This window comes from Oncorhynchus masou, chromosome 10, assembly GCF_036934945.1.
Source record: "Oncorhynchus masou masou isolate Uvic2021 chromosome 10, UVic_Omas_1.1, whole genome shotgun sequence".
Lineage (NCBI taxonomy): Eukaryota > Metazoa > Chordata > Actinopteri > Salmoniformes > Salmonidae > Oncorhynchus > Oncorhynchus masou.
The window spans coordinates 28,116,025-28,130,660 of record NC_088221.1 but is presented as its reverse complement, the minus strand read 5'-3'; the positions used below and the strand labels follow the sequence as shown (position 1 = coordinate 28,130,660).

General features: G+C 42.8%; 1 protein-coding gene across 1 annotated transcript; it reads right to left on the bottom strand.

Annotated features, from left to right (window-relative positions):
• Positions 1-5,724: 5,724 nt before the first annotated feature.
• Positions 5,725-8,027, bottom strand: LOC135547459 (terminal nucleotidyltransferase 5C-like). The gene is made up of 2 exons (XM_064976490.1): positions 7,863-8,027; positions 5,725-7,048 (listed from the first exon to the last, which is right to left on the bottom strand). The coding sequence occupies exon 2, from the start codon at positions 7,024-7,026 to the stop codon at positions 5,845-5,847; it is 1,182 nt and encodes a 393-aa protein (XP_064832562.1). The 5' UTR covers positions 7,027-7,048; positions 7,863-8,027; the 3' UTR covers positions 5,725-5,844.
• Positions 8,028-14,636: the final 6,609 nt, after the last annotated feature.

The window sequence follows — 14,636 nt, the reverse complement described above, 5'->3', positions numbered from 1 at the left end:
TTGGAATTTAGTGACAGTAGAGGATATTTAAAGATTTTACAAATTTAAAGTCAGCCATTAAAGCCAAGTGGGGGACTAAGTCTATTCGGTATTGCTCAGATCGAACGGCGGGGATGTCACAATGCCATCAGCATATGGCGTCTGAATTATATTTTGCATAGAGCTTTCAATACAAGTAACAAAGCGCATCACATTGTAAAATAAAGAAGCAAAGACAGGTGGGAGAAAATTAGTAATTAAGATCATACATTAAAAGCATCTTTATTTAAAAAAAAAAAGTTTAAAAAAAATGTGGCCAGCAGGGAATTAAAAAGAGGCAATGAATCTGCAAAAGTCTAGGAGCCCGAATGCCAGATTCCCAGTCTCCTTTCGTTTTCAACCTAGACTTGAATGACTTACGGGAGACGGTTATGCGATCAATTCAATGAAGTCAGAGGAAGAGTTTAAATTATACAGAAAGACAGTGCGAGTGCCTTGGGTTAACGGCAATGAATGCGCATTGACGGAGGTGGAAAAAGTGGTTAAGAGATTGTGCGGGGGACACAGCTGCATCACTTAAGTTACACCATGACTAATTCCCAGCAGATAAGTCACCTTTTTATTAATGGCAGCAGGGTGTGATTCAGTGTCTACGCTTGAGGTTTCCAGCATTACGTATGGATGGATAGTTTGAATACTTTTTACCCAGTTCTTTAACCAAAAAACAAAACAAAAAAAATGTGATTGATCAGGTTCACACTTCAAGGTATGAAAGCACTAGAATACCAAAATCTCACCAGAATCCAGATTGTTGGCTGACCTGCTCTCGGAGAGAATAGTGAAGTGAATACTGATGGAGTTAGCCATTGGACCCTAGGTAGGCCGTGATGCTTCCAAGTGGTCCAATGCAGCAGGTTGAGAAAACAATGTCCCGCCCATTAGAAAACCATTACATGGAACAGACCGCATCAAAATGATTGTTCAGCAATTACAGGCGTAGGAATAAAGACTGGAGTGTTCGTAACCATTTCCTTATTGTGATCGAAATGAGAAAAACAGAGGCTCGAGGTTATTGACCAAATGGCTTTAGTCTAATAATAATAATAATAATTTAAAAAAAGTTGAAAGACAGATTTACTACACATTAAGTTGAGGAACAAATTAGCTTAACTAAGGCACAAAAAAAAAATGCACACAATGTACCCACTGACACACCTCAAAGTGCAACCAAACATTTTAAAACCTAAACACAAAACACATTTAAAAATGGTAAGAATTAACAGAATAGCAACACCATTACTCTGACAACATTTGGGATTCAATACTTTATTTAAATGTTGTTTTTCCCTCTTCAAACACATTTTCCTGATGTACATTTATATCCAAAAGGAAAACTAAAAGGTAAAAGTGCTGAAATGAAATAGTATAATGATATCATCAACATCATAATCAGAAAGCTGACAGCTCTTTGCCATTAAACCATTTCAAAAAATAAAATGTGCAAGAATTTCATATCTTTAACTTAACTCACATCCAGTCATCCTCATACACACACAAAAAAAAAACATCTGCTGTAAAATTCCACAACTCTTAATGCAAAATAGCAAAGAGCTTCAAAAAGGGATCATCACTTTCCAAAAAGATAAGACTTTCTCTTTGAAAAATCACATCCAAACCCCCCCCCCCCCTCCCAAAATCACATGGAATTACAGCAGACAAGAAGGGCAAAAATAGGACAAACATCACTTGCACCATCCATGAAACATACGACCCCAAATATGGGCAGCGATATATCATATAGCCAAGCCTGGTCACACCCATTCTTATCTAGGGGAGCATACATAACACTCATCTCTGGTTTACAATTGATAAATAGGCACACATTCCCAGTTAGGATAAAGACAGAGACCACAATAACCATAACACATTCAGGCAGGGTAAGGGACACAGACACAGAATTTACACGAATTCAATATCAGTGGGTCTACAACCCTGGTTCTGGAGAGCTACTGAGCTGCTGGTTCTGGCTCAAAGCTCAATTGAGTCATCACTTTGCATGGTGGTAAACATTTGTGGGAATGACTGACAGCTCCTCTCCACCTGAATTATGAAGTAATGCTGTGGAAGAAAAGTGACTCATCAGAACCAAGGTTTAGACCATCGGCACCAAACACAACAAGCTTTCACAAATTAAAAATGGTCTCAGGGCGGAGACAGATGAGAAGTCTTCTCTAATATACACCAGAGAGGGAGACAAATACCAAGTATAGGAATCTGGTGGCCAAGATGGGAGCACAATTTTTTTTTTAAACGTTCCAAGGTTCAAAAAGTTCACACACCAGCCTTCAAAAGTGTGAAACAGCCCTTCAACCTCCCTGAGAACCAGCTCACCGCCAACATACAGGCTCCTCCATAGCTTATGTGCGTGTACACTCTCCGCTAGCTGGGTATGGAGTAAGACAAGGCCTCTAAAGTGCTTCCATTGAGTGGGGTGTACAAGTCATTTGACGCCAGACAGTTATTATGTATGGCTTGTCATTGCACTAGCTGCAGGTGTTGCTTTGGTTTTGATAAATTGAAGGGGAGGGGGGGTGGGGGCAAAAAAAAGAAATGCAGACAGAGCATGACAAATAATTACTGGAATGACTAGACAGCTAAGTTTCAAAGTATGGTTTGGGGTTGGACTTAAAAAGAAAAAAAAACGCTTCACATGACACCAAAAAAAGAAGAAGTCTACATACATAATTCAATGGCAGTGTCTCAACCCATAAACGAAAAATAGAATTCAACCAAACGCAAAATGACAATTTCATGGTAACTAGTAGCAACTATTCTTAACTAATTCTCTCTTCTCCCACCCACAAAAAAATAAATGTATCCCACCAAACATAAAGGCACTTAAGTGCTTAGTTGCTGGTTCAGACTTTGGTCCACACCAAATGTGCCCACATGGTGGCTAAGCTAAAGCTAACCCAGGTTAAAATTGTTCCATTGCCACCCACAAAATAAATTGCTGTTCCGTGCCCCAGCACACAAGATGGTGAAATGAAAAAAAATTATTACGTAGATAATGTTATGAATATGAACACCGGTTCAAAAATTGCATTCATTTGTTATTTAAAAAAGTTACTTTTGTTGCACACAGAACTATTCATGAGTTCAGTGTTTGTCCTTGCATAGGCTCAAGCAACACTGATCCAGATGAACCCCAAAACTATTAAATGTGTTTTAACCACGTACAGTCGTTCTCAGTTAATGTAAGACGTACAGCCTACAAGGGCCATCATTGCTGCTTGCCAAACTAAAGACAGCACATTTGCTAGCTAACACAGCTCTCAAAACATTCAAGGTTCCAACAGCTACATAAAGCAATTTAAACACCTTGGAACAGTTTCTTATCTCGTATCATTTCGTGATTCCTCAGGTCCGTACATTGGTTTCTGCAAGCACGGACAACAGAAAGTGTTACTACTAACATGGCAGCCTCCGTTGCTATGGGAAATTAACCATAATGACCTGATTGAAATTGTACCATTGATTTATAATATTTAATGAATGTGTTCATATAATTGTCTACATAATGATGTTGAAACTTACAAAACTGCTTTCCTGGGTCACATAATGCCTTTTCTGAAGCCTTTATTAGTGGGTGGCCCTTGGACTAAAAGCAGTGTCCACGTTTAGTTTGGGCTGCTGAGCCAGCTCAACGTGCCCCGACCCATGGGAGTGACCCGCTCCAGAGACCATGCCGACCCTCCCCCCCAGGCCTGTGAACGGGGCAGATAACCACATCCTAGCTCTTATCTGGATGTGCATGTTAGTTTGCACAAGTTGATAGAGCAGCAGCTGGCACCTAGGGAGTGTAAGCAGAGTAGAGGGACAGGGAGCAGGCTGCTGGCACTTACACAAGGAGTTCAAGAGCAATTTAGCATTTCTGTGTTGGAGAGCCAACCCGGGGGGGGGGTGAGTCACTGCTGCTCATCCATCAGTGAAAGCCGTGTTGCCTTCAAGGTCCAAAAATAAGTCCCTGGGTCTGGTTGGACAGAAATACTTAAGGCGAACAGTTGGCTCACTAGACTAGAAATTAAAATTGTCAGGTCAGTAGAAAAGGAGATGATGGTGGTGCAATTTCTAAATGGGTTTTAAAGTTTAATTAGGGTGGGAGGGGGTACTCGGATGCCTGTCGTAGAGCAGAGTACAACTTCTGCCATGTAAATCAAGACGCGTGAGGTCCAAAATGGGAACGGAATTCCAGACACTTACATTTTGTTGAATGTGCCAGGCAGGCAGCAGTGCTCCCCTATCCTCCCATGACCAGAAAAGGTTTCACACCTGCCCCCTGCAAACCCTTAGGGGGTGGTGGAGAGGGAAGTGAGTCAGCCCCCACGCATAAGGTTGCCGTCACACACTGGCACAACCTCGCCATTCTCTACCTTACACTCCCTCCCCACTTTAATTATTGGCTGCCGTTATAGCTATTGGCTGGCCTGCACCAGACTGGGATCCCATTTCAGGCCACTGCCTGCAAAGGAAGGACTGCAAGGGGTTCCAGGGCCTCGCCAAGTGGGGCTCCTTTTAAGGGAAAGGACAGTCTCTCTCTGACTTTCAGACTAGACTCCAGAAAGAGGGAGGTGAAGGCCCTGTAATGTTCTCCGAATGAGCTTACAGTACAGACCCCACCACATGGACCATAAACTCTGACATCTGAGTGGTCACTGCTGCACCAATGTTTTGGAAGAGGTTTAAAAGAAAAGAATAGCAACTCCCCACAACATACATTAGCCACGATCGGTGAGCAAAAAGGCCCAAAGAATTACACTATGGTGTGCTTCTCAATACTCGTTCATGGCTTCCTTTGCTAGGCTCCTTTCAAGCATTACCACAAACAGGTGAAAGGTTTGGATAGGCAGTCTACATTTCTACTTGACCTGTTGCATGGAGGAGAGGATACTAGGGAGAGGAAGCCACTTAACACTATTGAGATGCACCCTATATAGTATGAACTATTGTCTATACATAGTATTGGCTGAACAGATTTAGGAAGGAGGCTAGTCACAGCAGAAAATAAAATACACATTTTTCTCTACAAAGTCTGTCTACAAGGCACAGGCACTCTGGCAGCACTGTGCTAGTGATATTGGGTCAGATTACCTTTCCTTTTTTACACCTTTGCTTTAAAAACAAAATGAGCCACTCCTCTGCCTCCCGTTTAGATTGGATGCCTTCTAAATGAGATGGGGACAGTCATCTCACTAGTAGAAAATTCCTCAAAACACCGATGAGCAAACCCATACTGCTCATCAGTGAACTAAACATTGATGTCATCTCAGGATTACCTTTTACACTATGTGCTTCACATCTCTTTAGTTAACCATTATTATTTTATACTTTTTTTTTTTTTTTTTTTTTTTTTACAATTTTCAGCATTTTTTTCTTCTTTTTCTTCAATACACACAGGGGCAAAACCCAAATAAACTTCTAAATATTTGTTTCCCTTTCTTTGAAGATGGACCAAATACACTTAACATGTGGGCACCAAGTAGAACTCATTCTTGAATCAGGACATTAATTTTAAGCCAATTTTCTCATTAGGGGAAACAAAAACATTACAATCTGAGAAAAGGCAAAAAAATATAATCAAAATAACACTTAAAAAATATCACTTTTGATCCAATGATCTTGACACCTCTGTAGATAAGGAATGAGAAAGGAGAAGGGAGACCAAAATAAAAACTAAACACTTGGCCATTTAAATATATCCTTTATGACTAGAGCAAAATTTCTCATTTCTATTTTTTTTGGCACATCCGACTCTCTTTTTTTCCCCCTTTCTCAAAGCAGCAGTCTTCATGTTATATGGGTCTCTCAGTTACATGGCAGCCATGTTGGAATATTCTGGTTACACGAGGCAACGTAGTAGTTGCTGAAGTTGTGGTCTCGGACGTAGGGCGCCGGCTGGTAGTAGCAGGTGACACTGGATGCGTCTGGGATGGCGTTCTGCTCAGCCAGCACCCTGAAGGCTGTGAGCGAGATAAGGTTAAGGGTCTGCCGCCTCTCGTGGCCCATGAGGCACACCGTGCTCTCGTTGACCACACGCCGCAGGATCATGAGGTAGTCATACTTGCTCTTCTCCTCACCCACAAAGTGGCTCTGTAAATAGGCTTCCAACTTCCGTTGCTGCTCACCAATGTCGGGGAAGTCGATGAAGAAGCGGGAGCACATATAACGCTCCAGGCCCTTGAACTCCTCCTCCGAGGTGGGCCGGAAGTCTCTCACCAGTAGGTTGCAGTACTTGAGAAGGCCGCCGCCACGGATCTCCTCCGGCCGCTTGGTGGCGATCAGTTTGTTCATGAGGTGGTCCAGAGACGCACCAAAGTCCCCGTACACGCTCTCACCCACCACAGTGGGGTGGAAGTGGCTAGACATAGGGTTCTCCGGCGAGAACTCATAAAAGGAGAGCAGCGAGTCCAACACGATCTGAAATGAATCCACACTGAACTCAAACTGCCGGCGGATAGAGTCCACAAACTTCAGCTCCACGTTGCGCCCGTTGTTGTTGGAGAGGGAGATGAGGCTCCAGCGGTCCTGCTCTGTATACACCTTGACCAGCTTCTGAACATAGACCTCCTTTAGGGTCATGGGGGTGATCTTTTCCTTGTTCACCCCCTCAGGGAGGAAGTCCAGCAGAGTGCCCAGCACCACATCTTTGACCAGCTGGAACCCTGACTCCAGGGGCAGGTCCACCCTGAAGATGATGTCCAGGTCCTTGTAGCTCCAGCCAATGTCCTGCACCAGCACATGGCTGGCTGTAGAGCCGTTCAGACGAACGTCTTTCACTTTAATTCCCCTTAGCTCCAGACGGGTGCGCACCATCTGAACAATGTCTTTCAGCCGCACCTCCAGGGTTGGGAAGTTCCCTCGGCCGTGGACCGGCACCACTGCTGTCAGGACCTCATTGAGACGGCCCACCTGGTCCCAGCTCAGCACACTGTGGGACACACTCTCAGTAGTGGAAGTGCTCATTGTGGACTCTGCCTTGTTAGCCATCTTCTAATTGTCTTTAAATTAACTAGGACAGAACAAAAAAAAATTAGTTTATGAGTACCAAAAATAACAGTCGTTTCTGTCCACAGAACATGCATGGCATGTCTGAGAGATGCCAAAACAGAATGCACTGGAATTCCAGCCTTTGATCACTAGCTACTATGATGCCTCCTGAACTTCTAGAACAGTGAGAATGTTTTCAAATCGAGAACTAAGCAGCAGAGTAAAACAGAAAGGTGCTAGAGAGCATTCATTTGGAGGTCACAAACATCGTGCTCTAAATTATTTTATATTTTCCTAATCAAACAATATTTTTTTTAAAATGTTAAGATTTTAACTAGCTACCTAACTTAACATTTCATTTCAAGGGGGAAGATTATTTTTAGGAATACATGTACGAAATATGTATATTTGGGGAAATAACACAGGCATGAATAAATCGGCCTCGCTAACTTTACAATAATTTGACTGACTGGCTAATTCCACATTTTACAGCACGCGCCCGTGAAACGTGTTGAACGTGGAAGCCGACAGAACAAGTTCGTGCAAGTACAGTAACTATTTCTAAAATGCACTTCACCAATTCGTCAGATGGCCACAGGAAACGACGCGAAAGGGTTACAAGATAGACAACTATAGCGTGTAAAATTGATACCTAAACCAATTGTTTCTTAGTTTTTTTAAACAGGTAAGAAGTGAACTGCTGGCGAGCCTAGCTAAAGTTTACATCTCACAAACAGGCAAATCAAAACGTTTGGTAAATCGCATCAACTACCTAGATGAAAAGGGTTGTAGTCAGAAGTACACACAGAATGAGCTGATATGAAAATTATACATACGGTTATGAAGGTATCCTCTCAAGGCATTCAAATTACACAATTAGAAAATGTTAGCGGCGGAAACGTGCAGACACTTCCATAAATCCAGTCGTGAGTCTTACACTAAAATGTCAGTGCCTGTAAGTGCGCATCTACTAAAAGAAACGCCTTCTTCTTATATGCCGAAGAGCAACTGGCTGAACAGCCCTCCACGTCGCACTACACCATCCCCAGCCCAGCACTATAAAACACGTTCCCTATTCACAAAAACCTAACGAGATTCAGATGAGTCAATTAAAATATGAATACAAAATATTTACCTTTAATCGAACTTCTTAATAATTCTATAGCAGTGACATACTTGGCATTTTCTGACAACTAGATAGCTAGTCTTTCTATTTCATTATATTAATGCGCTGAGCGAAGCACTTGATTGGCTAGAGAGGTTTTTGTGTTGCCAGGTTACCAGAAGCGTCTGCTGCCTTCATTCGAATGCTGTCGTTGGATGATTTGGTTTCCCAGTTGACAAACAAATTTGACACATTTAACACATTTAACACATTTAACAGAGATGTGATACTTTTGCTGCAATCTAATCTCCTAAACACAACTCAGTTCTTCCTTTTTGAACTGTTATGTTTTACGGAAATTATTAGCAGGGCATGGATTTGCAATTAGTGAAAACTCTCAAACCTTGTTTAGTTGGTAATCTATTTTAAAAATTATAGCCTTATACTAAAATGGATTAAATCAATTGTTTTCCCCATCAATCTACACACAATACCCCATAATGGCAAAGCGAAAAAAGGTTTTTAGAAATACCTTATTTACATAAGTATTCAGAACCTTTGCTATGAGACTCGAAATTGAGCTCAGGTGCGTCCTGTTTCCATTGATCATCCTTGAGATGTTTCTACAACTTGATTGGAGTCTACCTGGGGTAAATTCAATTGATTGGACATGATTTGGAAAGGCACAAACCTCTCTATACAAGATCCCATAATTGACTGTATGTCAGAGCAATAATCAAGCCATGAGGTCAAAGGAATTGTCCATAGAGTTCCGAGACAGGATTGTGTCGTGCCACAGATCTGGGGAAGGGTACCAAAACATGTATGCAGCATTAAAGGTCCCCAAGAACACAGTGGCCTCCATCATTCTTAAATGGAAGACTGTGGAACCACCAAGACTCTTCCTAGAGCTGGCCACCCGGCCAAGCTGAGGAATTGGAGAGAAGGTCCTTGGTCAGGGAGGTGACCAAGAACCTGATGGTCACTCAGCGCTCCAGAGTTCCTCTGTGGAGATGGGAGAACTTTCCCGAAGGACAACCATCTCTGCAGCACTCCACCAATCAGGCCTTTATGGTAGAGTGGCCAGACAGAAGCCACTCCTCAGTAAAATGCACATGACAGCCAGCTTAGAGTTTGCCAAAAGGCACCTAAAGGACTCTCAGACCATGAGAAACAAGAGTCTTTGGTCTGATGAAACCAAGATTTAACTCTTTAGCCTGAATGCCAAGCGTCACGTCTGGAAGAAACCTAGCATCATCCCTACAGTGAACCATGGTGGTGGCAGCATCATGCTGTGGTGATGTTTTTCAGCGGCAGGGACTGGGAGACTAGTCAGGATTGAGGGAAAGATGAATGGAGCAAAGTACAGAGAAATCCTTGATGAAAACCTGCTCCAGAGCGTTTAGGACCTCAGACTGGGGCGAAGGTTCACCTTCCAAAGGGACAATGACCTTAAGCACAAAGCCAAGACAACACAGGAGTGTCTTCGAGACAAGTTTCTGAATGTCCTTGAGGGGCCCAGCCAGAGCCCGGACTTGAACCCGAGCGAACATCTCTGGAGACACCTGAAAATAGATTTGCAGAGATGCTCCCCATCCAACCTGACAGAGCTTGAGAGGATCTGCAGAGAAGAATGAAAGAAACTCCCCAAATACAGGTGTGTCAAACTTGTTGCGTCATACCAAAGAAGACTGGAGGCTGTAATCGCTGCCAAAGGAGCTTCAACAAAGTATTGAGTAAAGGGTCTGAATTCTTATGTCAATGTTATACTTCCGTTTTTATTTTTATTTTATACATTTGCAAACATTTCTACAAAAACAGTTTTTGCTCTGCCATTATGGGGTATAGTGTGTAGATTAGAAAAATAAGGAGAAAAAAAAAACAACAATCCACATTAGAATAAGGCTGTAACACAAAAACATGTGGAAAGAGTCAAGGGGTCTAAATACTTTCCGAAAGCACTGTACTGACTTTTTCATAACTGGGACAAATAAAATAAAAAATGTATTTTGAACACAGCATATATCAAAAAAATAAACAGCTGCATCCTTTAATTTTTCATGGAAGAGTTGGAATCCTGTGAAAAGGGCAGATTCAACTTTAAGCCACAAAGAACAGCCTGTTGTGTTTTGCAGGAAACGTGACCTCAAGCTGCAGCTGGATAGCTATTGGCCCTTCTAGGTCAATAGAAAGACCTCTGAGAAAAGCTGTATGTAGGAGCCTGCTTCAGGGTAGGTTCCAACTTAACATACTCCTCTCATGATGCACTTACCATAGAACTTTTGGTTTTGATAATGTATGACAGGGGAGGGGAAATTCAAAGTAAGGAAACAAATAATAAACTTGGTTTTCAGTTGTGTGTGTGTGTGTGTGTGTGTGTGTGTGTGTGTGTGTGTGTGTGTGTGTGTGTGTGTGTGTGTGTGTGTGTGTGTGTGTGTGTGTGTGCGAGATTGGGCTGCTGCAGGGGTTAACCTTCGGGGTGGGAAACGCAGTAGAACATTAGTCAATGGAGTAGAACAGTCCCCCTCATCTGGTGAATCAGCAGACTCACAGCCAACAGTCAGAAGGAGAACTGATGGGCCATGAGATGTGAAACCAGGGGAATTCCCGTCTCTCTCACTCTCTCACTCACTCACTCACTCACTCTCTCTCTTCCTCTCTCTTACAAGGAGTTTCAGGGGTGACAGAGGGAATGAGAAAATATATATATATATATATATAGAGAGAGAGAGAGAGAAGAGAGAGAGACAAATAGAGATAGAGGAAGAGAGAGAGAGAGAAGAGACAAATATTGAGTACATTTTGCCAAAGCATTAATGTTACAACTGAGAGAAACTTCCAAAGAAAGCAAATGAGGCGATTATGTGCTGAAGACGGCAGCCAAGGGCTCACAGCCACGCTGCATATTATACTCAAATCTGTTTGACAGTAGGAGTGACTCACGACAGAACAGAACAGAGCTATTACACACAGTCAAACGTGGCACATGAGCTGTACAAAAACATTTAAGGGAAAGACTCAACTGAGAAAATACAAAAATAGATGTACACTATCATTACACGTCTATGGTATGACTACAGTACATTTCAATAATGCTTGGGTTGCACACCCACTGACGCATTTATCTCTTTGTTACTGGAAAAAGTGGTAACACAAAGTGACTAATAAGATATCCTACTGTCTATTCCACTGTTTTTCTTTCTTATCTTCTTACCATTTGATTTGAATTGTTGCCCAATGGGAAAATGAATTCTACTATACAGTAGGCCTACATCTACACACTTTCTCTGCATTTGTCTGTGCAGGTGCTGGCAGTGCTAAGTGGTTTCTTAAAGTGTAGTTTCTCTGAAGCAGAATCTTCACATTGTGCAACAGCTTGAGTGTGAGGTGCTGTAAGTAAGAGTGTTGTTCCCCGCAGCTTAAGAAGATTTGTGTTTCTTTTCTCTCTGGAGTTTCACATAAATTTTGCACCTGGTTCTTTTCGCTTGGGACCACACACACACACACCTTTATTTAACTAGGAAAGTCAGTTAAGAAAAAATCTTATTTACAATGACAAATTAACCCAGCCAGACCCAGACGACGCTGGGACAATTGTGCGCTGCCCTATGGGACTCCCAATCACGGCTGGTTGTGATTCAGCCTGGAATCGAACCAGGGTCTTTAGTGACGCCTCTAGCACTGAAATGCAGTGCCTTAGACCACTGCCCCAATTGGGAGCCCTACACATACACACACATACAGAGCAGGAGTGTGTGTAGCAGGATGAATGTGTGTGTATGGCATGAGGAGTGTATGTAGCAGGAGTGTGTGACGAGAGGATTGTGTGTATAGCAAGAGGTTTGTGTGGGGCAAGAGAAGTGAGTGTGTGGCAGGAGGAGTAAGTGTGTATGTGTGTGTTTTGGCGTGTTGACAGGTAGACATAATGTTGAAATGTAGAAACAGTGTTGAGGTAGAAACAGTGTTGAAAAGTAGAAACAGTGTTGAAAAGTAGAAACAGTGTTGAAATGTAGAAACAGTGTTGAAAAGTAGAAACAGTGCTGAGAAGATAAAAACAGTGTTGAGAGATAGAAACAGTGCTGAGAGGATAAAAACAGTGTTGAGAGATAGATCAGTGCTGAGAGGATAAAAACAGTGCTGAGAGGATAAAAACAGTGCGGAGAGATAGAAACAGTGCTGAGAGGTAGAAACAGTGCTGAGAGATAGAAACAGTGCGGAGAGATAGAAACAGTGTTGACAGGTAGAAACAGTGCTGAGAGGTAGAAGCAGTGCCACCTGCTGCTGTTGGGCCCTGTGCCAAGGGGATGTGACTCACTGTCCATGCCACGGATGGGTAGGCAGGGGCCATTAACACATTAAACACACGCACTCACACACGAACAGACACTCACAGCAGCAATTAAACCCACACAAACACTCTTCTGCACAGTACACACACTCTTTATTATGGTGGGAATCAAACCAGTAAGTATAAACACACACACACACACACACACACACACACACACACACACACACACACACACACACACACACACACACACACACACACACACACACACACACACACACAGCTGCCATTAACACATGAAACACTCCAGCACGTTTGCAGATGTCCATGCAAATGTTGTCTCTCTCTGCAGCGTGACTCATGCAGTATCACATTGATAACTCAGCACTTCCTCTGACATCATCAGCAACCCCCAGGTCCTATTGATTCTCAGTGGCAGTAAAAAAAAAAACATCTTCAGGTAGCCCTTTGGAGAGGATCATCCTACAAACACACAGGCGTGAAGCAGGGAGCCTCTTCCTGAGGACTCCAATCTACATAACGGAAAAAGCCCTGGGCTGCGTTTCAGATCTAAAGCCAGCGGGTTATGGGCTACGGATTCAGAACGGGTCTTGTTGAAGAGGGCAGGAATTTTCACTTTCAAATAAAGCTCGACCTGAGAGGAAGTGCTGTTTTTTGAATTAGTTGATCTGGATTCTGGAACTAACTAATTCTATGTGTTAATAATGCTACTCTCGTGGTTTTATAATGGAACATACAGAATAGGACATTCTGTAGTGGGATCCTTCAGTGACATTTAACACTGACTAGGTCAGAGACAACATGTTCATCAGGTTCCACTGAAGTGCCTTCTGACTGCTATAGACCCTCTCCTTGCTCAGCAATTACTGTTTAATAGAGCACAGCTGAAAATAAATGTGCCTGTCACTCTCCATGAAGACCGAGCCAAGTTAAGAAAGTGCAGAGGCTGAGGTTACAGAGCCATGAGGTAATCCAGGGGTCAACATACTTACAGTGCTGTGCAATTGCAGGGCTGAGCTGAGTGTGGGCTGTAAGGCTTCCCCCTGAACTGAACTTAATGGGGTGTTGAATGAAAGTGAGGGGTCTGAGTTGAAAGAGGTGCATCCGTTTGTGGGTGAATGTTGTCTTTTACTGAAAGGATCCTCTTGTTATCACTGGTGTGAAAAGTCACCTAACGCGAGCCTCAATGTTAATTTGTCTGCGATGACAGTGGTTTCTAATCCCCGTTGCATTGGGAGGGACCCATGTAAATATTTTGAAGTAATTTTTCTGACCCATGAGGTACAGAAAATCAGACTTTCTAGCAAAACCCGTTTTAACTTAACTTAAGCCACAACCCAAAAGGGATCAGTCCCCAGTCCCGACTCTTCATTTGAGAGAGCAGAGGTTGACACTTTCTAAATGATCATCACAAAGCAAGCATGGTCCCATAAACTTTCGCCTTATGTGGACTTCATTTGAGTGTTACCAACTTTATTGGGACACATCTGTGTGTTACTAGACCTATTGCATTATTTCATATTCACCTTCACGTTTTCCAGTGACCTCACCAAGCTGTTTAAAAGAGAGAGGGTCAGTTTTTCCACATGAGAGAAAGATTCTCCATCCTTGATCTTTATCGCTTCCCTTTCTTTCTCCCTGCCCATATACCCTTTGCCTCCATCTCCCATCCATCTCATCCCTGTTCTTTTCTACCCCATTTCCTCAATATATCCCCCTCTCCCCCCTGCTCTCCTTCATTTTGGATCCCCTCTTTCCTAACATACACAGACATTTTTGCTGGAGACTGAGGCCAGATAAACACTAGGATGACTAATAACATAAACACAGCAGGAACTACATGCCCAATCTCTCAGTGTTTCCCAAATATCTCTGACACTAATACACTTAACATGTTTTACACTTTTCTAGGCATGAGTAATATTAATTGTAAACATGTCTATACAGTAACAGCGCAGCAGAAGAGCAAATCGTTACTGAACTTTTGATACAAATCAGCTTGGTAGTTGTCCATCATATAGCACAGGGATGGGCAACTCCAGCCCTCGGGGGCCGGACTGGTGTCACACTTTCCGCCATCCCTAGCAAGCACAGCTGATTCAACTAATTGCTTTCTAAAATGAAGATCATGATTAGTTGAATCAGGTGTGTTAGCTGTGTCTGAGGCAAAAGTGTGACACCAATCAGGCCCCC

Bases quoted from the DNA above. Each gene is read 5' to 3' on its own strand.
- LOC135547459 (XM_064976490.1), bottom strand. From the start codon at position 7,026: ATGGCTAACAAGGCAGAGTCCACAATGAGCACTTCCACTACTGAGAGT.